General features: G+C 38.0%; 1 protein-coding gene across 1 annotated transcript; it reads right to left on the reverse strand.

Moving 5' to 3' along the window:
- Positions 1-276: 276 nt before the first annotated feature.
- Positions 277-3,701, reverse strand: cd248a (CD248 molecule, endosialin a). The gene has a single exon (XM_084405571.1). It carries the CDS (start codon positions 3,492-3,494, stop codon positions 1,323-1,325), a length of 2,172 nt encoding a protein of 723 aa, XP_084261697.1. The 5' UTR covers positions 3,495-3,701; the 3' UTR covers positions 277-1,322.
- Between the last annotated feature and the right edge of the window lie 22,174 nt (positions 3,702-25,875).

Genomic DNA, 25,875 nt, shown 5'->3' on the forward strand with positions numbered 1-25,875 from the left:
TAATCAGCTGGTACGGTTCTGTACCTTCATAGTGCCACTGTCAGTCACTGAAAATCCCTTCAGTATCCACATGGAACAAGAGAGAAAATAATAGGATGGAGGCATAGTTACTTTTAGGTAACGGTGTGAACCCTTATCATGTAGTTTTCCTAACCCTAAAAAAGCCTACACATTAAACAGTAAAACATTGCTGATTAATGTTATAGGCATGTACAAGCCATGACATCAAAAGCCAAGTATTGCATGTCCCAGAAAATAAAGACACCAACATTTAAGCCTTGTTGAGCACTTTAATAAACAGTAAAAAAAAAAAAAAAAAAAAAAATGTTAAAGTAGGAAATTTGGTTGTTTATCCATACCTCACTTTCACTTAGCATATCAAAACATAACACTGCAAACCGATCAAAGAAAAGTCATTGGTACACCATTGTCTGGCTGCTTGTTCTAACATTTTAAACTGCTTGTGAAGTATGACCAACTTCCCTCTCATAATGTGGTATTATGACCAGACTCTAGGTCCTGGGGACCCACCACTCCGCACATTTTGTTGGTTATATGTCTCTTATCTGCACACTTAGTTCAGGTGATGAAGCTCTTTCCTGATGAGCTGATGATCTGAATCAGGTGTGTTAAATAGGGAGACAGCAGGTCCCCAGGACCAGGATTGAAAACCACTGCTCTAAAGGACTGTTTACTGTCATTAGACACAGAATGCTTAGAAAGCATTTTCTTGTTAGGCACAGTTTTGTAGCAAAAACATTTAACATATATGATAGAAAGCTTTTTTCTTGGTCTGGATCACCACAGGGAATAACAATCTTAACATTGTCAAAATGGACTGAAGTTATGGCTCTTTACAGAACAAATTTCTTAAGACATGACTCACTTGAATGACACAAGCACAGCTATTCAGATGGAAAGTTCTTTCAAATTAAAAATAAATAACCCACATTACTCAAGAAAGTATCCTCATCTATTAAGCATGCTCTCTTATTTGCCAAGTGACTGTTAAGCAACTGTTTCGCAAACCAAGACATCAGTGTGAGCAACAGTAGAACAATTGTTATTGCCTCTTGGAGGACAGCAGAGAATGAGGCTTAGTGGTTTTAGAGTCAGTCCTCTTTGCCCCCCACCTCCCTTTTCTCGCATAGCAAACTGTCCAGATAAACATCCACACATAATTATGGATTAAAAATGTCAAAGGGAATAGATGGGGTGCTTATCCTCAATCCATCGAATTCCTCTTGGAACTCCCACGACTGTGAAGCTACAAAACCAAGTTTATTTACATTTTCACACTGTCCAGTCACAGTCCTACTTGCTTAAACATGGGACTTAGTTCCGCTACCAGATATGTCAGCAACCGCTTTATCACCAGCACCGGCAATCCAGTGATAGCAATCGCTTGTGTTCTTGTTCTGTGGTTTAACTGTGTAGCGAGTACAATAGATAATGCCAAGGACCACCATCACCACAATGAAGATGCAAAGCGGCACTAGCAATCCAACTAGCAACCAGCTGGTTCCTTGGCCCTTCTCACTGTTGTTGTCATCCTCAAGGATGACCTCCTCTATTCCTTGTGACTGCATTGGGAACAGGGTGGAAGTTTGCTGCCCTGGACCAAAGGTGGTTGAATCATAGTCATACCTGTCATCATCATGGTCTTGGTCATAAGGATCATAATCTTCATGGAAGTGTAAAGGGTTCTTAGCAGTTTCCTGTGTCTCAGGCTTTGTTTGGGTTGAGCTGATCCAGAGCCAATTCCAGGCCCCGCCTAAAGCTGTGGTGGAAGGGTGGTCTGTGGGAAATGTTGTGCTCTCATCCTCATAATAGTCTGGTGTGGGCGTCGGAATGGTTGGTGGAAAAAAGGCATTATGAACCGGTTGTTCTGGATGATGTTCACCAACTTTAATGACCTCAGGGGAGTTTTCAGTCGGTGTAGTTGTTTCAGGTTCCACTTCAGTTGTCCAAATCAGGTCTGTCGGAACAGTCTCCACATTGGGCAGCTCAGTCTGCCAGTTCAGAGGTATTCTCCAATCAGACTCAGATGGAGGGCGCCATGGGTAGACTGGATCCTCTGGTTCCCAAATGGGGTTAAGAGTAATCAATGGGTTGGAGACCGTGGTTGTGGAAGTCTCCAGGTCCTGCCCGATGAGTCTGCAGGAATATTGGTTAGGTTGTAGAATATAACCTTCTTCGCAGTAGCACTCAAAGCCTCCTTCATAATTGATACACATCTGTTCGCATGTTCCCTCAATTTGGCATTCGTCAACATCATGACAGTGACTCTGGTCCTCTTGCAATGGGGCAAAACCAAGATGGCAGTGGCAAATATGAGAACCCAATGTGTTTTCACAAGCATGTTCACACGGGTCATCCACACACTCATCCACATCTTCACAGGCACCCTCTTCATCTTGTCGGTATCCATCCCGGCAGCGACATTCGAAGGTACCAGGTGCATTTACACAGATATGCTCGCAGGGACTCTGTAGGCATTCATCGACATCTACACAGCCCCGTTCATCAGGTGCCAGCATGTAGCCATCAGGACAAGCACAGCGGTAGCCGTCCATTACAGGCAAGCACTCAAACTCACATGGAGCCCCATTGCAAGGGTCAGACGGAAAGCAGCTTACCCCATCCTCAGCCAGGAGAAAACCCTCAGTGCAATCGCAGTAGTTGTGCGAGTCACTCTCAATGCAGAATTGATGGCAACCTCCATTGTCCTTATCACACCAGCTTGTCTTAGTCACATCAGAGCAAAAAGGTGGATCCCTATTCCAACCTACAGTTCCGTCATCCTTTAATATGCACAGAACTGACTGGTCATCCATAGTAAGACATGGTACAGATGCCACTGATCCAAATGGGACATGCGTTAAGAGGGTACTCAGCAGGTTAAAATGGGTAGTATAAAGTGTATTCCCACCTCCCTCACTAGCAATAGCTGTACACATGCCTTGGAAGTTATACCTGCACAGGTAGCCATCCACTGAAATCGAACAAGGTCCGTCCTTCCATTTTAGATTATCCCCTTGCTCATTGGCTTCAGTGCTGTAGGGCATCCCCACACATCGTGGGGAAGAGCAGGTACTAACCGAATCCTCTTTTAGCCAGTTTGTGTACTGGGTGTCCTGATCTCCAGTGATCCACGAGAAGCCACGCAGGGGCCGGATTGGAGAACATTGTCGGGGTTGTCTCTGAAGGCCAATCCAGATATTTGCCTTGCCTCTGTGGTGTGGTCTCAGTTCCACATTGGAGAAGAGCTCCTTCACCATTTCTGCTTCCTTTGGGTGCCTGATGGTGGCCAGGTTCCCACCTAGTTCCTTGCAGCTCCGCCAGGCGTCCAGGAAGATCTTGCGCTGAAAGTAGAGCACATAGCACCCATCCTCACTGCAGAGCGCATCCCGTTCTCTCAAGTCCAGAGTCTGCACGCCGCAGAGGCAAAGTAGTGAGGACAGCAGAATAACACACAGAACCGGACAGCCCATACCTCACACCTACTCTATTTTCCTTTGTATTCTTTTTCCCTTTTTTAGGTGGCTTTCAATATGCTAAAATACTCTTCAGTGCCTTAGATGGCCATTTTTCTTATAGTTGTACCTGTATTAAACTTTTCCCTTCTTTCATTTCCTCTCACCACCCTCCTTTCTCTCTACTGTCCAGTGGAGATATGTGCCTAAGCTGAGAACTTACAATCTCACCCTTGACGTTCCAGCACGAGAGAGAGAGAGAGAGAGAGAGAGAGGGAGGGAGGGTTGGAGAGATGGAAGAAGGGTAGGAGTGACTGAAGAAAAGGGGGAGACGAAAAAGATGTTTTTGGCACAGGCAGGACCAATGTGTGTGTGTATTTTGGGGGGATTGGGGGGGAAGTGCAGCAGTCTCTGTGCTTTTTCACCAGAACGTAACGTATGTTTCTCATAAGAGCGAGTATGGAAATGGTTTGGGACTCTGCCCCTGCTGCACCACCCCCCGCAACTCCATGTGACTCTCCACCCCCACCAAACTCTGAATGCAGGATAAGTTAGAACAAACTGTAATGCTTATATTTTACCCACATAAAAAGCAAACAAAAACTAGAGATTTTTTTAACAAAGACCAAGTCTGCTCTAACAGTCCCACTCGCATCTCTCAGGACTTTCTAATTCCAGCTTTTCTCATTGTTTTCTTTCTGGGTCTCTCCTTGGTTCTACTGGAGCTGTGGTGCTGTGGGTAATGTGTTATCATGCCATGTAAAATCTATTGTGCTCTTAAGATTTTTTTTCTTTTTTCCCCAAATGTCCCCCTGCTCTCTAAAACCAGGCCTATACAAAATGAAAGACAAAACATAAAGACAAATGTTAATATCCAAATAAAGTATGTAACTTTATTGTACTAATATTAGATGAATGAATTATTCAAGAAATTATTATAGCAACTAAATATTTTATGTAGGACTGAAAAATAAGCATTTATATGTGTTTCAAAATGTCTAATGGGCATTGTTATGTGAATTATACAGATAACGTAAATATGCAATCGTCAATGAATGTAAATGTGCAAATGTACAGTTCTCAGAAACCTTGATGAATGAAACAAGTATTGTTTATACCTGACTGAGCGTAGAAAAACTCAAATGACCTGAAGTCTGCCAGGTCTGCCTGTGAAAACTCTGCAACATCAACAATCACTGTGCACCGGAATGATAACAGACCTAGTTATACTAGAGGTTAAAGTATCCACAATCGTAAGGAACAAAATCAGATCTAGTTTTGTAAAGAAAACAGAGAAGGGGGAAAACTGAGGTGGGTCTCGGCCTGCATATGGTCGTAATGGGGATACAGTTCTGTGGGGGGTTACACAGGAGCAGCCTGAGGAGGAAATGGCTGGATTTCTAAAAGATCATTAAAAATTCATTCTTGTTAATGAAATACAGATGAAACGCACGTCTAACACAACCGATAATTTCAGATAACTACTTTATGCACTGAAGTGGGTGGTGTATTAGTGTTTATTTTATTGTGTATTACTCATAAAACTTGCCAATCGTAAACCAAGCAATTTGTCTCCTGTTGTGGTGATCATTAAAAGCAAATATTTCACATCATAACTTTTTGGAGAGGTCTCTAAAGGTTAAATGATCTGTAATCTGTGGATTTGTTTTTCAGTGCACATGCACAATGATACATCTACAATGCAAAATTCACTGTTAGAAAACAGAGAAAAGATACTTGTGACAATCCTAAGAGTTTGGACAAATCTGTTCATACACTGCAAATGTTCTACAAGAACATATCAATCATTACCATGGAAACACTCAATGTGAAAAATACAACCCTGGATCTGTGTAATAGCTACACCTTAGTAAGAGTCAGACAGTCTTTAGCTAAACGAAACATTAATTAAAATCCAAGAATCGAGGGAAGGAAAGCTTTTGTTACAAGATTTCAAGAACGCAACAGCCTTGAAAGTCCTGATTATAGTGAGAACATATCATAGGTGTTTTTTTTTTTTTTTTTTAAACATGAAACCAACCTGAAGTGGGGCACATGTGTTTTAAACAATTTATTTGACTCGTACTTTCTCACCATCAGTATTGATGTACAAAACCTTGATCTCACAACTCAGGTACACTGAGGTGAAGCAAGGTCAAATCTGCAGGACAGCACAGAAGATCCTCAGGGTATTTTTCTCTTTTTTTCCTGGAACAGTCCACCCAGCACCACCTGTAAACCACATTTGCTCTTTTCCGCCCTCAAGATCCCAATATCTTAATATTGTTCTCAGGTCTCGAGCTGCTCCCCGTCATATCATGCAGAACTGAGTCTGTTCACCCACTAGCTGCTCTCTAATTCTTGCATGTGATAATTATATGAATAAGAGCTGTGATTAGGACCGAGAAGAGAATAATGAACTGTTAAATACGTAACAGACATTCATGTCTTCAAGCATTAAGCTTGCTATTATGCTCTCATGCTGTTTGTAACTTGGCAGGAGTCAGTATTGTTCGTCTCGGTTTAGGACCTCTGGAAAGTAAAAGCAGACTTAGGGTGTGTTCGCACGTGGTAGGTTTGGTTCGATTAAAACGAACTCTGGTGCGATTGCTCTGTTTGTGAGTTTCATTTGAATAAGTGTGAACATAGCACGGACCAAAGTCACAAATGAACCAAAAACAAGACACAATGCCACAAGATGCGACCATAATTTATAATATGTTTTCCATAAAATTTTTGGTCCGGACCTAAAGAACTGAACTACAAGTGTGAACACACCCTTAATGCTATTAGTTCTGAGATACTGATGCGAATGGAAGCCCCATACAGAGAGCACTACAAACTCTAAACACACATCATTTCATAGTCTTGAAAAAAAAAGAGAGAAAAATTATTGTTATATATGTTACCGGTCAACATTCCCAGCTGTGTTTGGAAACAAGGATCTTGGTGCAGGATGTATAGCCTTAAGCGGCTGTGTTTGACATATTTAAAATTCATAATTCAGTCTTTGAGAGCACTTATGGAAAGTACTCTCCCTGAACCATAAGTCTCAAATCCAATTCAGTTGAAGCGGTCATCCCAAAGATACATTTCTAGGTCAGGAACTACTTGACTGTACACAAGCATACAGACACTGCATGGATCAGACACTGTGCATTACATCTGCTTAAATACAACAGCATCTGGAGATCTTTTGATTCAGACGAAAGGCTGACTCAATCTGAATGCTAGAAAGATTCACACAGATATAAACACTGTCCTCCATATTAATATCAACTTGTATCTAAGATTGGGATTATGACACCTGAATAATTTTTTTAAAATGTACTATTCAAGCCATTTTCAAGTCTTACAGTGAATTCTCATCAAATACAATACATTTGGAATAATAATCTCCGCCAAACAATTTTACTTTGTCCAGAATGCTTGTACACTGTTACATACAGAAGTAAACTCTAGAGCAGAACACCCTTTGTCTGGGAAACCAGTCCTTAGAGGTTAAGGCACAAAACAGGCTCTTGTTCGGAGTAAAAACAACAACTATGAGTCTATATGAGCCCTAGTTCTAACAGAACACACACGAAGAAGCAGAGTGGCTTTGAAGCAAGATGCCGTAGTAAGTCTGGCCCCGGTTAAGAGAGTGAGGAGAAAGTCTGATTAACACTGGGGTGAGTGAAATGCCAGAGTATTTGTGTACCCTCCCCTAATACACCCCTCAGGGCTGGACCAGGAAAGCAGTCTTAAAAACAACCCCCTCTATTCCACAAGTCCCACTGTGTAAAATAAGGGCTGTATTGACTCAGGAGTCAAGAGCGGTATTCAGGTTGGAAAGCTATTTTGAATTGTGTAAGAAGAAAATACGTTATATTATACATGACATATTTTGGATTTATGTGTTTGTGTGCTGTTCATTCAGTTTAATCTCATTGGCATTCATAGGGATTCATATGTAATGTTTGCACATACATTTGGATATATTGTACACTGAATCATACCATATGGATGTACTGACTGCATCTAAAACATAAAGGTATTTACTTATGCACAGCTTGAGAAATGTAAAAATCTTTATGAATACTTTAGATTTGTATTACAATTATATATTTTACTATTATACAGATAAGGCCCCTAACTTCACCCCTACTCTAAACCTACCCACCTCTCAACAATTAAACATATTCAGAAAAAAATTTGGTGACAATAATTTTTGTTACAATATAGAGTACTATTAAAGACATACTTTTTTTATTTTATTTTGTAAACTGGTTTAAGTGATGGAATCCATCAAAACATCTTTGAAACGAAAATTAGAATGAATGAACCGCTATCATGTTAAATTAGGTAAATATGTTAAATAAATATGATGGCATTAAACATTTTTATTTAATGCCACTGATTAAATACAATAAAATCAACCTATTAAACCAGTGAATTCAATATTTATGAACCTAAAAGTATTCATAGGCATTTGTACTTCTCTAAAGTTGTTAATACACAAAATGCTATAGTTTTCATTGATGCTGTCAATACTTTAATGTGGAACCTATCATTACAAATGAGATTGTGCGGATTTATTTTTGGCTATTGCTGTTGTCAGGAGAAACCTTTTGAGCCCTATCATACACCCGACGCAATGCATCGACAAGAGCGACGCAAGTGTTTTTTGCTAGTTTCAGCCCAACGCAGTTATCATTTTCACGTTCTGTGCCACGTTGTTTAAATAACAAATGCATTTGCGCCAATTTGTGCGCCCATGGGTGTGCTGGTCAAAAAAAGAGGTGTGTTGTTGGTGCATTGCTATTTTGAGGCAACAGAAATAGACTGCGTCATTGACCAACTGAAACCTGGTCTAAAGTCAATGGAGCAATATTTATTTAGTTATTTAAAGAGCGCAATGGTACTATGCGCCTATAGGCGGGTCCACAACGCGCGTACACTCTGCTTATTGCACACACAGGGACGCACAAACATGCCAAATAAAATTAAAAGGATTACAATGTAAAATATTACAGTTTTTCTCGATTGCTTTTCAATCAAGACACATTTCTTGAAACTATGCCTCGTATTCTCAAAACTGTAAACACAAATCCATAACGCCTCACCCAATTCCTCAAACATCCTATTTTCAGTTCAAAATGAAGCTCTAGACTCAAGACCATTCACTCTTGCTGAAAAACCAAACTTTGCCCTCAGACAGGACACACAAGCCCTCAAAATCACACACACTACAACATAGTCTAACACACTGGTGCAATAAATTCAAAACAACATTTCCAAAACTGGTAAGTTATGTTGCTTGTGGTTCCCCCCCCTTCACTGTCACACTCTGCAGCCACTCTGTGACTGTACGACTGCTGGCCTTTTCTTGCAAGAAAATACACCTCATCAAAGACTAATGGAAATGTTTGTCTTTTATTCAGTGATAGAATTTTGTTTGCCACCACACCTCCATGAAGGTTCTCGAGGCGACGGTACAGCGACTCAAATTTGGCCCAGCCTCCCTCATAGTCATACCATTGATAAAGACATGGGCAACTAGAGTGGCTTGAATTTCATCTGAGACTGCTTGTCTTCTTGCCCTTGCCCTTTGTCCTCCTCCTCCTCCTTATCCCTCCTCGATCTCTTCCTTCATGTCTTTCTGGATCCATTGTTCCAAAACTCAATAAACTGATTTGGGCCCTTTTATCTATCTATTGAAGAATCTGATTGATGTGTGATCAATTTTGACTCTTACAGTTTTTCTCAATTGCTAGAACACTAAAACCCATTGGCTGAACAAAGTTCTCAGTTGCCTGAACTCATTTAGCTAATTGTGCAGTCTGTTGTCAATACCTTAAACCATTTCACATGGTAAACACAATTTGCAGATCTCACTTAGACTTTTCAGCAAAACTCTAAACACATTCTCATTCTCAAAACACATTCTGCACTCTAATGCACACGTCATCCATACCGGTAAACACAAGTGGCAACAATCAAATACAAATAGAGAACACATGTCATTGATTGAACACAACCACTCAAAATTAAGTTAACCTGTTTCAAATGATGCCCAAAGACAAGAAGCACACTGATCACATGTTTACTCATTTGATTTTTGTCCCTTTTAGTATTGTATACTGTAGTACAGTGCATTGTATGGCTGTATACTGTACAATGAACAAATTGTATGGCCCTGAACATTGTGCTTTCCATTTGTTAACAGTACTGACTGCTCAATAGATTTTGACTGGTTGCAGGTTCATATCAACAAAGAACAAGAATTACAGTATCACAGAGACAAAGGACAAGTTTGTGAGATGCAGGGTACAGTACTGTTAAAATAGGGGTACAAGGAGGAGGAAGAACAAAAAAAAAATTGCAAAGAGCAAAGAAGAGTAGTAATTTCTGATACATTTTGAGCTACTATGATAGAACATGTTTTCGTTCATCAAAAGACAATGACGGAAAAATATGAAACTTGTTTTGAGATTAAAAATGTACTTCTCCCTGAGAACTATATGTTTCGAACAATGTGTTTTCTATTTTTTGGTGTATTGTTTACTGACTGCTTGATAGTGTATATCATTTTGATCACTTTGTTTATGATTTTAAAGCAGTGTTTGATTTTGAACACAGGTAAAACTGTTTTGAGGCGAAAGTTTCATTTTGCAAGAGGAGTCAGAGGTTTTGTAAATAGTGCTTGAAGATGAGGTTTTGTGTTTAATGTTTTCAGAAAATGGAACGAAATTTAGTTACGTTATTTTTATGAAGTTGTTTGTAAAGTCGATGTGTTTAGGTATGTCATTATGCCATTGTTGATTTGTTTGGGTACAACATATACACACATGTAAACGTGTGTATTTGTATTTGTTTTGTTTCTTGTGATGATTGTGTTTGTGTTTTTATTTTGGATGTTTTTATTTTATGTAAAAGCCCAACCAGGGCCGCGGGCCGCAAACTTTACGCTATATGCCCTATGTACACGGCATCGGTTGTCTATGTGTAACAATGCCTGGTGTATTGTCCCTGTTAAAAAAAAAAAAAAAAAAAAAAAGGTTTCAGAAATTGTGTTTTAGCAATTGAGAAAAACTGTAGTGTTTCCACCTGGGTAATTGTGTGCTAACTGAGCTGAAGCAATATTGAATGCTAGTGCTTTCTAAATGACAACATGGTGTAGGCAATGAGAAATGAAGAGATTTGTGTGTAGAGTTTTGCAGTGACAGTTCAACAAATCTGATGTGTCAAAGGGAATAGTGTTCATAGTTTAGGGAAATGGGTGTGCTTTTTGATAAATGGCATTATGGTTTTGAAATTTTAGTTCAAAAGCCCGGTTATAGTGTTTAAGCAATCGAGAAAAACTGTAATATTGTGAACATAAAGATAAGGTGGAATCCGGCTTGTCCCGTAGATGATCCGCTTGCACGCTTTAACCTCGCGCTCGAGCAGATCTATTTGCGCTCTGGAGACTTTCCTCTAGCAAATTGCGCCATGTAAATAGCAAATCCGCCAGTTTATTGCATGTTACGCCCAAAACACACCCATTACTCATTAAGAGAATAGGGACAACCCTCTTAGACCACCATTTTTCCCGTCGTTAAACTAGCAAAAGTGGATTCGGACACGCCCTAAGTGCACTTGCGCCCTGCGCTTTAGACCATGCGCTTAGATCGTTAAAATAGGGCCCTTTACATTTAATCTTGTTCCAGATTCCTTTCGTGTTCTTCCTAGTAAACATCTATTTACTAAGTGAAAGAAGAAATGACAAAAACAAAATAGCAGAGTCAAAATGAAGAACAGCAGAATTAAAATAAATCATTAGCATTAAAATCATTAAAACTGACATACAGCTGCAAAAAAAGAGAAGAGTTTTAAACTCCTAAAACATTTTAATCAATGCCATTTTTATATAATTTACTCTCTCTAAATGCTTTTAAATGGGTTTCTCGTGCATTTCTGTTCTTGAGGTCAGTGTTTAGTCACCAAGAGAGTGGGAAAATGGATTTTCCCATGCCATCATTTCTATACATCATTACTTTTAATGAAGCTAATAGCAACGACCCTCACTAACGACTTGCTATATGTGATTGCACAAACACTTAAGCCATTAATCCCAGAGAGGGGGTTTCCATCGCTGCATTCGAGAGCACAGCCAAAACTCTGAATCTTAATTCAAAGCAGGATGCAAACTATTTCTATAATGTGGAACCATGCCAAAGCATATTTTCAAAACTATCTATATCTCTGTCTTGCTCTCTCTCTCTCTCTTGATTAATCCCTTCAGAAAGAGCTAAGATTGCAAATCCTTCAACAACCTCTTCAAAACCATTCAGGCTTCACAACACACATCGATTATTCAGCTTCAGCTTATTCAAGGCACATTACACTTTACACACGCACGTCTGGTTCACTATCTTTGTGGCGACTCTCCATAGATGAAATTATTTTTATACTGTACAAACTGTGATATTCTATCCCCTTACACTAACCCTGCCCATCACAGAAATGTTCTGCATTTTCAAAAAAGGTTTGTTTCCTCATGGGACCGCAACACACACACACACACACACACACACACACACACACACACACACACACACACACACACACACACACACACACACACACAATCACTCAGCAGAACATGAACTTACTGTATATGGTCTGTTCAGTATAGCAAATTCACTAAGTGTCCTGCTGACGTGTTTGGCATATTTTGGTTAAGAGACTGTCACCCTAAATGTACTTAAACATTCATCATTCACTCAATATATCAGATAAAACAATAAATATACGTGGGATCTGGTACATAAGGCCACATTTATAAAGGGCTATAATTTATGTTTTTAAGTTCTTCATTCATGGAGAGAAATGGAATAAATTTAAACAGCATTTCAAAGCGATGGATTTCCAGCTTAAGCAAATAACTTTAAAAGCTGGACACAGGAGATTTTCTGCTCCTGAAAGAGCTTTTAAGAGCCAGATAGAAGAGAGGGACTATAAAATAAACATCAGACACTAAGAAGAGAGAGAGAGAAAGAACTTGAAAGAATGAGGAGCATGTCAAAAAGAGATCAGAGAATTAAGCTTTTTCTCTTTCCTGCAGACCTTTCGTCACAGACTGACATTTCCTCTTACTCACAGACTTCCATAATGCAAAATTGAGCAGGTTTCTGATTTGGACTTTAGGCGCTGGATGAATTCATTTTCTGGGGCACAGCCGGCTGGTGGAACATGTAATTCACACAGAATGCAGTTTCATTCACTGAACAGAAAGCATTGAATCAGGCGAAGTGGACAATGGAATGATTTTGGATGCATGGAGACTAATGCTATGATAACAAAAGCCAACATACAGTACACTATACTGTTCAAAAGTTTGGGGTCGGTAAGATTACATGGAACTAACCTCACCCTATCCCTATAGTAAGTACATGTTGACTGTACATGTTAAAGTGTAACCTATTTTTTTTTTTTTTTATTAATAAAGATATGCAGCAAGGATGCATTATATTGACCAGCACAACAGTTTTCAAACTAGATAATAATGAGAAATGTTTCTTGAGCAGCAAATCATCATATTAGAATGATTTCTGAAGGATCATGTGACACTGAAGATGATGCCATCACAGGAATAAAAAAATATATTAAATAGAAAACAGTTATTTCAAATTGTAATAATATTTGACGACGTTTTTACTGTAGCCAATTAATAAATGTTTCAAATAATTAGGACCACTTCAAATGTCCTCACAATCAGTCATATTTAAAAAAAAATATGGCCAAAAAGTGTCATGCTTTTTTAAAAGTGCAGCCAAACCTATATACATGCACACAACGCCCCACATCTGGGGGTTTTAAACCTCATGTTTTAAAAATGACCAAAGCAATATTGTTTCATTTATGTGTTTGCTGTCCCTCTCTCTCTCTCTCATACACACACACACTCATTTTCTTCTTCTTCTCTAAACCTACGTCTGGCTTTCAGATCAGCAGGCTCTGTGTGTCTACAGCAGTTAACCCCTCCTTATCTACAGCCCAGAAGAGAGAGAAAACGAGTAAGAGACAGAGACAGAGAAGATATCCTTCTTTGTGACCTCTCTTCCACTGTCCTCCCTTACAGGTTCTGATGGAGAAAGCGCATGTGTCTGCAATTCCCAAAGGACGGCAGATCCAGAAACGCTTATGACCATCAGAACCTGCTCATGGAATAACAATAGATCCGTTTCTGGCTCTTGTTCAAGCCACGCATACCTTTGCTTCTCACTCTCTCGAAGGAGAAAAAGAAGGAGAAGGAAAGGTGATGGAGTTCTCCCCTGGAATGAGACTGTTTTAATGTATTTCTATAACACGATATGTTACCGTTTGGAGACAGTGGGTGGAGGCTTTGAAAAGCAGCCACCATAAACATATGCTTTCCTGACTTGTGTTCATTATTTAGACGGATACAGCACGTATATGGGTTAAACCTGGTAATTTATGGTTATCCTGTGCCAGATTACAGTTTATCCAATGTCAGATTGGTCTGATCGCTTTCATATTGTCTCATTGTTTCTTTTTGAACTTCATGGTAACTACAGTAACATCTAGATTTACCTCATAACACGGCCAAAAGGGTTTCGTATTCCTAGTGCACATAAAATGATCAAAGGAAAAATAACCAGCCCTGACACACTTTATAAGAGTCATGCTCGCTGTGCTTACATTCAAATCCCAATTCAAATGTTTTTTTTTTGTTTTGTTTTTTTTATCTGACTGTCAGACGGTCAGCTGGCTAAACCAAACAGCTGAGGCAGAGCTCTGGGAAACAAGGACACGCTCCTTATTTTTCCATCAAAAAATATCTACCTTTGTGAAAACGAAGTACACTTAGCATAGTTTTATTACAGACAATATACTTTAAAAGAATATTCTTATGAGAAATCAAATTTGCCTTGATCTTTTAATAGGTCTTTGTACCATTAATTGTACCATTATTGTAAATTTCATAGCTTAAAACGTCCTCCTCATTATAAACAAATAATTTATTTAATCAAGCTCCAAAATTGACTTGTTTTGATATTGCGGGATCTGTGACGTCACACTGGCAAATATATTTGCATATGACTGCCTCCAGAGTAAGATATTGACGAAAAGTTCTACATCACACCGTAGGCCCCGCCCACTGGCGCTCAGTTGCGTATCGGCGGACATTTGCCTACACTGGATGTGAGAGTAATTTCAATAGCAAATAGAACCCATTATAATCACTGACGCTGTCTACACTGGATACAGTATACAGATTCGGCTCGATATTTTACATACTACACACGCTTGAGTCTTTGACTGTAAATGACGGTTTTCTATGAATAATGTTTTCAAAACACAAACTCGCGTGCAATAGCAAGTGGGCATTGATACTGTTTCCTATGCAGTGACGTTAGCCAATCATAACAGTGCAGCGTTTACTGACAAGATCATTTCAGACAGAGGCTCAGAATAAGGGGTAAAAATAATTGGTTTTTTTTCATATATATGTTTGTTTTTTTTAGCAAATTTATTAACATTATAAATGAACCTCAAGAAACATATTCAAATCATTTAAAAAAAATCAAGCCATGACCCCTTTAATTGCATGTTCATTTGAATTAAATTAAAATATATTCGATTAAATTGATATTAAATGCAGTTAGCTGAACTTTAGTGCGCTTTTTAGACCCACTGAAATAGTACTTAAGTACAGTACATCTCTATATGTAATTTCATAATCACATATATTTACTTTACTAATTACTTCATTGTCTTTAAAAAAAAAAAGTGTACTGCCGAATGCAAGCATTTATGGTAAACTAAAAAATACTTGTCCTTTCTGAAACTTTTTTTAATCTATTTAAATATTTGTAAATACACATTTGTAATGATGAAGTTGCAATTTAGTGCATTTAAAATATATAAACTTTAAATGTAATATTGAATAACTAAAGTGATTAACACACAAAGTGCACTTTTTAAGCGTTAAGAAACAGTCATACTTTAAGTACACTTAAAGTGCCCCTATTTTGGTTTTTCGAATATTCCCTTTCATGCAGTGTGTAATATAGCTGTTTGTGAATGTAAACATTCTGCAAAGTTGTAAAGTTGAAAGTGCACAAATAAAGTTGTGTCCCAAAATAAATAATTGACTCTGAACCGCCTAAACGAGTCGTTTGTAAATCGAATCCCACTGTGTAGCGGTTCTACGTCACTAGAAGATACATTTGCATAATGCGCGCCTATGTTGTACGTTGTCTGCCGGCGAACAACTTGACCAGCCCACAACACGCCATTTTACTGACGACTGCCTCTCAAATCTCGGAGTTCAATGCGGGATTCGCAAAACGCTTGCTCGTGAAAGATGGGTCAGTACTCAGTCTATTTGGACCAGCTTGCTCCTCAGAATCACAACCTGTATGAATAATAATTGATGTATATATTTTCTACCGGGTGTTCAAAATACGTAGTTTTGTGTTTTTATATTGTGTACGTTTCCGGCTATAGCTCACGTTATCACTGTCTTGCTGAAATACTTCTGCTAAGCAGCTGTGGGCCACTATTACCTAAAATTGTGTTAATGTAGATTGTCTGCCGTTTTTACTACTTTGAGTAAAGATAAAGGATGGAGCATAATTATAAAGATAATTGAATGTTTCATCATCGGACTTGCGCTCGGATTGATATGGTAAATTCGACGCCATCGTGACTGTCGTGATATTGGGATTTAGAAAGTCTCCGGAGCTGAAGTTCAGTGACGTTTCTGACACACGCTGTAAGCAGTAGACCAATCACAACAGACTGGGCCGTCTGACCAATCAGAGCAGAGTAGCTCGTGGAAAGGAGGGATTTAGAGAGACTGAATCATCCGTCGAGTCATTTGAGAATCATTGAAAAATGTGGTGATGTGCTATGTATATTATGAGAAACCTTTGCTTTGATGCATGTAAACCTGTTGTAGGAGATCTCCAAAACAAATTTAGGAGCCTTTAAAATAGCATTTAATTAATATATGTAAATCTGCAAGTATATTTATTTAAAAAAAAAAATATATATATATATATAAGATTTGAAGTAGGCTATAATACTGCACAGTAAAAAGTGCACAGTAAACGAACAAGTGATTCAAAATATATTCAGGTTTATTACTCAAGATTTAAGGAGCTTGTTCAGACAAAAATGGAATGAGAACGTGCAATAACTTTTGCATTTTCAAGAAAAAAACTAAACTGAGCTTAATCTCCATAACAGCATACAAATAGAGAGACTCCTGCCTCCCGTTTTTCCCACAGCCGTGGTGACCTCTTAAACCTCTTTGCTTTTAGCATTCATACCAAAGACCCATTTTTATCAGGCACACCCATTAGGAGCACCTCTGAAAATATGGCAGACCACACAACAGCATTACTTAAAGACAGTACAAACACTAAGCAAACAGGGAGAGTATGAAAGACATAAACATCTTTCAATGCTCTTCACAGACGAGTGGATGAGAACTGTAAAGCCATTACAGATGAACTGACACTGACCAGTCCACTTTACCAGAGTGTGGGAACCAAACAGCAGAGCCGAGACCAGTTAAACCGCTGTCACGTGTCAAAGCCACAATGGCCTCCCAGGGTACTGTTATGATTGCCTTTCTGTAATTTGCTGAAGGCTTTTAGTCAGCCACTGAGAAAGTGTTGCTGCTTGAGTTGAAACGTGACTTGTGTATGTTTATTTTTAGCTTTTTGCTTTGATGAAACATTTTAGATTTAATTGCGTTTCAGATTTTATTCAAGCCCTTGAAATGACAGACAAAAGCTTAGCTCTTCATTTAGACAATATTGTTTTTATATTGTTATTCATACTGTAGAACATGTGACCTGCTTCATCAGTCTGAGTCACCTTGACCCATGAAACAGAGTTTGAGTTGTATACACTAAAGGAAATATACACTAAAGTCTCGGCCAAAATTATATGATTATATTTCGGCAACATTTTGGAGTAGAAACATAATTATAAAAAGATGACATTTTGTGCACAAAATGGATACAACTAAGAGAGACCTCTAGGTCAAAATGATTTGATGGAATGTCACATTGTTTTAAGCCAGATCAAGGATAAATCTATGTCAATCTAACAGCATCAGAAAACAAGAGGAAAACTGTCATACAAGTATTAGAAAGAGGTCATCCTTAATCCTTAAATCTTTAAACATCTGTCTGGGTCAAAGTGACTGAGAATGATTTATGTCCATTCAGCAATCAAAAGATACTTACTAACTAACTAACTAACTAACTAAATACAGACCCTTTCCAAAAAATTTGAATATCATGGAAAAGTTTATTTATTTCCATAATTCCATTCAAAACGTAAAACTTCCATAGATTCTAGATTCAGGGCCCACAACTTAAACGATTTCAAGTATTTAGTTGTTTATATGTAACATAATTTGGGCTTCCAGCTCATAAAACCCGTGCACAAAAACAGGATTTAAAAAAATTCAAATATTACATGAAATCACACAGTAATTACACAGTGATACCATGGTCATTGAACCAGGTTTTGGTTCTTTTGGCAGTGTGGGCAGGTGCAAATCCTGCTGGAAAATGAAGCATGAAGTGCTCTGAAAATGTCCTGGTAGACGGCTGCGTTGAGTGGACAGCACACATTACTGTGTAATTACTGTGTGATTTCATGTAATATTCAAATGTTTTGAAATCCTGTTTTCGTGGGTTTTATGAGCTGGAAGCCCAAATTATGTACAAATAAACAACTAAATACTTGAAATCGTTTAAGTTGTAAATACACTTTTCCATGATATTCAAATTTTTTGGAAAGGGTCTGTATATACACAATACAGTCTTTGAGATTTGCAATTTCTAAATTGCTAATCAAAAAATGCTAATTTATAAATGGTTCTATTCTATTCTATTCTATTCTATTCTATCCTATTTTATTCTTAAGATGTACTAAGATCCTGAATAAATGATAAAGTAAGGAAATTAAAATATCCATTTGGTTGTGCAATCTAACAGATAGAGGGTACGATTACATGACAACGATGTACTAAAAACGGAAAAGTTTTGCATTTTTCTTGCATACAGACGATACCCGTTCACACTGATCCGCCTATAGACTGAAAACACATTATACACATACGCATGACGTCACCGTTTAAACAAATTCACGTTTGCAAGGTGTGCAAGGACCTTAAACAGGGCCTAAGACAGCACTCAAATACATGACACAGAGTTTACTACTTATGGGGTTCACTCTAAAAAAAGATGGTTCTTTAAAGGTTCTTCACACGTAGTAACATTTCTATTTAGTACTGTATCGTCCTGAAGAACCCTTTATATGCTGAAATGGTTCTTTGTGTTAGAGTTTAGGGTTCTTTATTCCCGCCTTTTTGTTTTTCAAATCTGTAACTGTCAAACCCTCCTCATTACTGATGTTCTGGAGCTCAGCTATACAACTATACACAAATCCACCGCGAACTCTATGGGCGCCGCCATCTTGCCTGCTGCCATTACTGCGTGCCTGCGAAGTGTGACGGTGTGACACTTGCCGCTGCACTCTAATGCCATTTCAATGAAAGCGGATCCTGCTCATGAAAGAAAATGTCTGGTGAAAGGGAACATTGGGTAGATGATGTCAGGCAGTGGCCAAAACTTACCGATAAAGGTAATTTATTGACAACATAATGTATTAATGTAAAAATGCGTCAGCCAAATGTAATGTAATGTGATTAAGACGTGTATTAATTGATGACAACAATAAAACCGAACGCTGTCATTACTAGCTGTGTTGCTAATATGTTCACAAGCTGCACAAGTTGCAAATAACTATTAGGCCATCCTTAAAAATGTTCTTGTTTGCGTAACCCGACCGACCCTTTCAATTTAGGACTGACCCAATACTTTTTTTTTTTTCGTCCGACCGACTTGCTGGTCCGCATTAAGACCGACAGATTTTTTTTTTACTCTTCAAAAAACGAATACGTGCGTTTTATATTTAATATGAGGGAAATACACTTGCGTTACGGTCCGGACGTGACACAAAAAATCTTTAACTTTTAGGTGGTAAAATATGTTTTAGTAATTCTATGAATTACACTGTGCAAACCAAAAGTAATATACCCACCGGATGAAGAAGTGTTGGCTCTCCACAGAACATAAACTATTCATTTTATTTTATTTTTCGTGTTCGCATTTATGAGGAATTAAGAAACAATGTTACGGACGTGAACGCTCTGAAAGCGTTCTGAATGTTTCATCAACCAATTTCCTGGATTTAATAAATAAGAGGTATACTGTAGCATGCAGGCAATATAATCAGGACACGGAGGCGCTGGCGCGCTCGTCTCTTAAATGAACCGAAACTCAGCGTATAAGCTACTTGCCCCACAGACCTGAGAAATATATATATATATATACAGTATATATATATATATATAAAGAAAGCATGAAATGTGTACTTTTAAACAAACCAATTCAAAACGAAAGAAAACAGACTGTTCTTTGCTTATGTAATCCGTGAAATGTGCATTTCTCTCTGGCGCGTTCACTAGGCTACTGCGAAGATCGCGAGTCAGCATCGTCAACTTCATTTTTGACACAGAAAACACTTGTTTATTAATAAACAATTGAAATGTCTCCTTGATATATTTGACATACTAATAATCATTACTTTTGCCGGTTCTTTGTGACAGCTTTTAGGTGCGTTATTGGCGTCACCAATAGGCCTACCCGTGACTAAAATTGTACTTTTTTTTTTTTTTAACAGTGAATCTTGAAAAAAAAAATATACATACCGACCCTTTTTTTTTTTTTTTTGGCTGTTACGGCAAACCAAAATATTTTTAAGGATGGCCTTAGCCACGACCAGTTGTAGCAATAAAATACATGTTCTTTACAGGTATTCAAGATTATTTTATTAATCATCTGGCATGCGATGAGCTTCAGAACCTAAACTACAGGGCATTGATTGAAGGTCAGAATTACATGAGCTCCGGATGGATAATAATAACATTTCGTACAGCTAACATCTGCTACAGCCGCCTACGGGACCAACAAGCTACTTCTGCTACTTCCTTAGCAGCAAGGCACGCAGTAATGGCGGTGCTGCTTTACTTCCGTGTTTCGCCGGATTTGTGTATACACAGACTGTCAACATACTCTCAACAGGTAAATTATTTCTTTCTTAAAATGTCTATAAATTATTACTTATTAACTGACACAACATGCTGTTGTATTTTTAATGTAAAACCCAAATAGAGGCAACAAGATATAAGACCAGGCAGATAGAGGGCTAAAAAAAATCAATATTAATCAATAATTAATCAATAATAAATAAATGTAATGTGGTCCTTCTTTACGTTCATTCATGAATATGCAGTTCATCTCAAGGAAGATCAAAGCTAAAGTCACCATCATTATCTCTCCAGAGGCTGGTATTTCAAAGCCTCATTGAAGCTCCATTGATCCCACCATATTACTCGTACAGCCTAGTGTGGTCCCTTGAGGTTCAAAGTCAACTTTTCCATTTTTTTGTCAACATCTGAGAACCCAGAGATGTCTTATACTTCACATGAGCACTAATGGATTCTTGGTGGAGGACAAACAAAAAGAAAACACTACAGATTAAAAGTGTTTGTGGTGTTAGCCTGCTATCCGGCTGCTACTCATTTCCAATTAATTATTTGCGAGGGTGGTACGTTTTGTAGCATTAAAAATGCACCACAGTGTAAAATTATCCACATCTATGGGGAGATAAACACCAAATCAGTGAATGTTTGCTATCCTTTTCAACATTTAAAACCAGCAGCAGGGGCATACATACCATTAAATTTAGCTTAAAAACAAAACAAAAATAAGCAATGTGAAGTTGTGGAAGTTTAAATAGGTGTTGACAGTCAACCTCAGCCGGCTTCTCTGAACATGAAGCATTCAAACTCCCAGAACATTCTCCCAGTTTATCAAAACTGTTCAAACAAAGCACCGAGTCTCAAGGGAAACAAACTGGGCTAAAGAACTTGAAAATCTAATTAGGACTCACAGCAGCACACTTATTCTTATCCACTATATGTCTAGACTAAAACATGCCTGATATTTCCAAGCAAACTGTGGGTTCACTGTTCAACATTCCTCCAGGAATGACCCATGATGCTCCTACATCTAGCCTCAGATAGCCCTTTTCTCTAGACATTTGATTTTTGTGGAACAGAGAGGTCCTGGGATGAGACAAACATGTCATCTTGTCACATGGATGATGTTCTCCGGAGCAGCTGGATGTTCCTGTAGGTCAGTAGTTTAAATCTCACACAGAGAGAGCGAATGATCTCAGCTCCCACTGCGGGTGAATGGTGCTATTGTTTCAGCTGAGGTGAAACCCAATCTCAGTGCGCTACAAAATATACCGTTCCCTTCCTTCCTTTCCTCCACCTCCACTTGGTCTTCCTCCTCTATCCCTTTATTTCTTCTTGTACTCCAAGGCCCTGTTTACATCAGATATCACGATGCGTTTGGTCGATCAGATCACAAGTAGACGAGGGAGACACATTCCTGTTTACACCTGGTGTTTTAATCCGTCTCTTTTGTCCACTTTCAACCACTTCTGCCCTGATTTCTTCGTGTGGAGGATCAATGGGTGGGAAATATAAGTGCTTTTTCAGATCTTTCAATCTAATGGACAAAATAAGCTCATGAAATTGACATATGAATGCACCGAAGATGATGGGAAAAAATAGCCGCACGAGTGTTCGAAATCAGGAGTGAGTGAGTATTAGAAATCAGGAATGGTTAGAGAATACTGTGCTTGCTAAGTTTTTTTGTCTTCAAACCAAACTTGGGTCTTCAGCCGTCTACACTACGAAATCAATCTGGGCAAATGCATTTTCAAGTACCTCTGGAAGTGGTCAAAAGTGGAAAAGCTCAAATCGTTTTAGACCCCGTTTACACCTGTATTTAAGGTCGTTCACTTGTGATCCGATCGAACAAAACACATCTTAATACCTGGTGTAAACAGGGCCAAAATGATGCTTATATTAGACAAATCCATGTACGGTATTTCCATAATCTGCACTAGTCAATTGTCTGAATGACTAAGTCGTCAAAGCTTAAAAGTATATATACCCTACCGACATATAAGTATATGTATGTATATACATATATATATACACACACACTTTTAACTTTATAAATTTACTTGCAGATAATAAGATTAATGAAATAAAAGACCACTTAAGTTTCCTTAAAAGTGCACTTTTATGACCATGTTTAACAACTTTACTACACTTTTAAAAAGGGCTCTTTGTAAAGTCAAACTAAATGTTCGTCTAAACTTCGTTTGATGTGTTGACTTAAAGCATATGTAAAGTGCTTGTCTTGATTATAATTTTAAATTCTAGTGTGTTATTCTGTATTCCATGTAAAGTTAATATATTTTAAAAGGTACTAAATTGCAACTTCATCATTACAAATGTGTATTTAATAAATGATAAACAACAAATTTGAATAGAAATGACATTAAAGTATATTCTAGTTTACCATATATGCTTGTCAGACTCAGTACATTCGGCAGTACACTAGAACAATATTTCAAAGACAACAGACCAAAAGCACTCTAAAGGTCATCTAACTGCATTTCATATAAATTTAAACTATAACACATTTAAATTTCATTGCAATTAACATGCAATATTGGTAAGGTGCACTTCTTTTCACAAAGGTAGGCCAATGTAAAAAAAAAACAACAATTTTTTATTGCACAATCAAAGTCCTTACACTGTTTTCAACAGGTGACGTTACTGAAGTTGAAATACTTGCTAAGCCAGCGACGTCTCATCAGTTGCTCCAAATCTCCTGCTCCGTGTGAATAACATCATCATAAAAACAGATCAACACTTTAATGATAAATACTGCACTACCCATCAACACTATTGACTGATTATTGAACTGTATACAATACAAACCTGCAACAGTTTATCTATTGCGGTACATACAAGGATGACAATTACATAAAGAATGTGGGAAAATGTTCCCCTTGTTCTTTTGAATCTCTCCCACTGAGACAGAATGTTGCTTATAAAACAACCAGTTCTCCTATCTGTTCCTGTCAAAATTAGAGTAAAGGAGAAACTGAACAAATCCAGAACAAGCATCCTGTCATCTGTCCTGAATCCTGATCCTGACCAGGAACCTTGGTCACTACTTGCACACCATAGGTTTAAACATGCAGAATCCTCCCGTAAAACAACAAGTCAACCTTTCCTTTGCCAGGGAAGCTACTCAGATTCTGGACCTGCAACTCATTCCTGGCTGGTCTCCTAGAATACGCAATCAAACCTCTGCAGCTCTTCAAGAATGATGCAGTCGCTTTGGATAAAAGCGTCAGCTAAATGTAAATGTAATGTAATGATATTCAGCTTAAAAGTACTCTAAAGTCACAGCTCGGCTATATTTCCTAAACTGCTTACCTATCCCTGTTGACAGACAGATAACACTGAGAGATAGATGAAAGACAGACAGATAGATAGATGACAGACAGACAGACAGACAGACAGACAGACAGACAGACAGACAGACAGATAGATAGATAGATAGATAGATAGATAGATAGATAGATAGATAGACAGACAGACAGACAGACAGACAGACAGACAGACAGACAGACAGACAGACAGACAGACAGACAGATAGATAGATAGATAGATAGATAGATAGATAGATAGATAGATAGATAGATAGATAGATAGATAGATAGATGACTGACAGACAGACAGACAGACAGATAGATGACACAGACAGACAGATAGATAGATAGATAGATAGATAGATAGATAGATAGATAGATAGATAGATAGATAGATAGATAGATAGATAGATAGATAGATGGCAGACAGACAGACAGATAGATAGATGGCAGACAGACAGACAGACAGACAGATAGATAGATGACAGACAGACAGACAGACAGACAGACAGACAGACAGACAGACAGACAGACAGATAGATAGATAGATAGATAGATAGATAGATAGATAGATAGACAGACAGACAGACAGACAGACAGACAGACAGACAGACAGACAGACAGACAGACAGACAGACAGACAGATAGATAGATAGATAGATAGATAGATAGATAGATAGATAGATAGATAGATAGATAGATAGATAGATAGATAGATAGATGACTGACAGACAGACAGACAGACAGATAGATGACACAGACAGACAGATAGATAGATAGATAGATAGATAGATAGATAGATAGATAGATAGATAGATAGATAGATAGATAGATAGATAGATGGCAGACAGACAGACAGATAGATAGATGGCAGACAGACAGACAGACAGACAGACAGATAGATGACAGACAGATAGATGACAGACAGATAGATGACAGACAGATAGATGAAAGACAGACAGAAAGATAGATAGATAGATAGATAGATAGATAGATAGATGACAGACAGATAGATAAAAGACAGAGAGATAGATAGATAGACAGACAGACAGATAGATGACACAGATAGATAGATAGATAGATAGATAGATAGATAGATAGATAGATAGATAGACAGACAGACAGATAGATGCAGACAGACAGACAGACAGACAGACAGACAGACAGATAGATAGATAGATAGATAGATAGATAGATAGATAGATAGACAGATAGATGCAGACAGACAGACAGATAGATAGATAGATAGATAGATAGATAGATAGACAGATAGATGCAGACAGACAGACAGACAGACAGACAGACAGACAGACAGACAGACAGATAGATAGATAGATAGATAGATAGATAGATGACAGAGAGATAGATAAAAGACAGAGAGATAGATAGATAGACAGACAGATAGATGACACAGATAGATAGATAGATAGATAGATAGATAGATAGATAGACAGACAGATAGATGCATGCAGACAGACAGAAAGACAGACAGACAGACAGACAGACAGACAGACAGACAGACAGATAGATAGATAGATAGATAGATAGATAGATAGATAGATAGATAGATAGATAGATAGATAGATAGATAGATAGATAGATAGATAGATAGATAGATAGACAGATAAATGCAGACAGACAGACAGACAGACAGATAGATAGATAGATAGATAGATAGATAGATAGATAGATAGATAGATAGATAGATAGATAGATAGATAGATAGATAGATAGATAGATAGATAGATAGATAGATAGACAGACAGATAGATGCATGCAGACAGACAGATAGATAGATAGATAGATAGATAGATAGATAGATAGATAGATAGATAGATAGATAGATAGATAGATAGATAGATAGACAGACAGATAGATGCAGACAGACAGACAGACAGATAGATAGATAGATAGATAGATAGATAGATAGATAGATAGATAGATAGATAGA

Source organism: Rutilus rutilus (assembly GCF_951802725.1).
Source record: "Rutilus rutilus genome assembly, chromosome: 3".
In the NCBI taxonomy this organism is placed as follows: Eukaryota; Metazoa; Chordata; class Actinopteri; order Cypriniformes; family Leuciscidae; genus Rutilus; species Rutilus rutilus.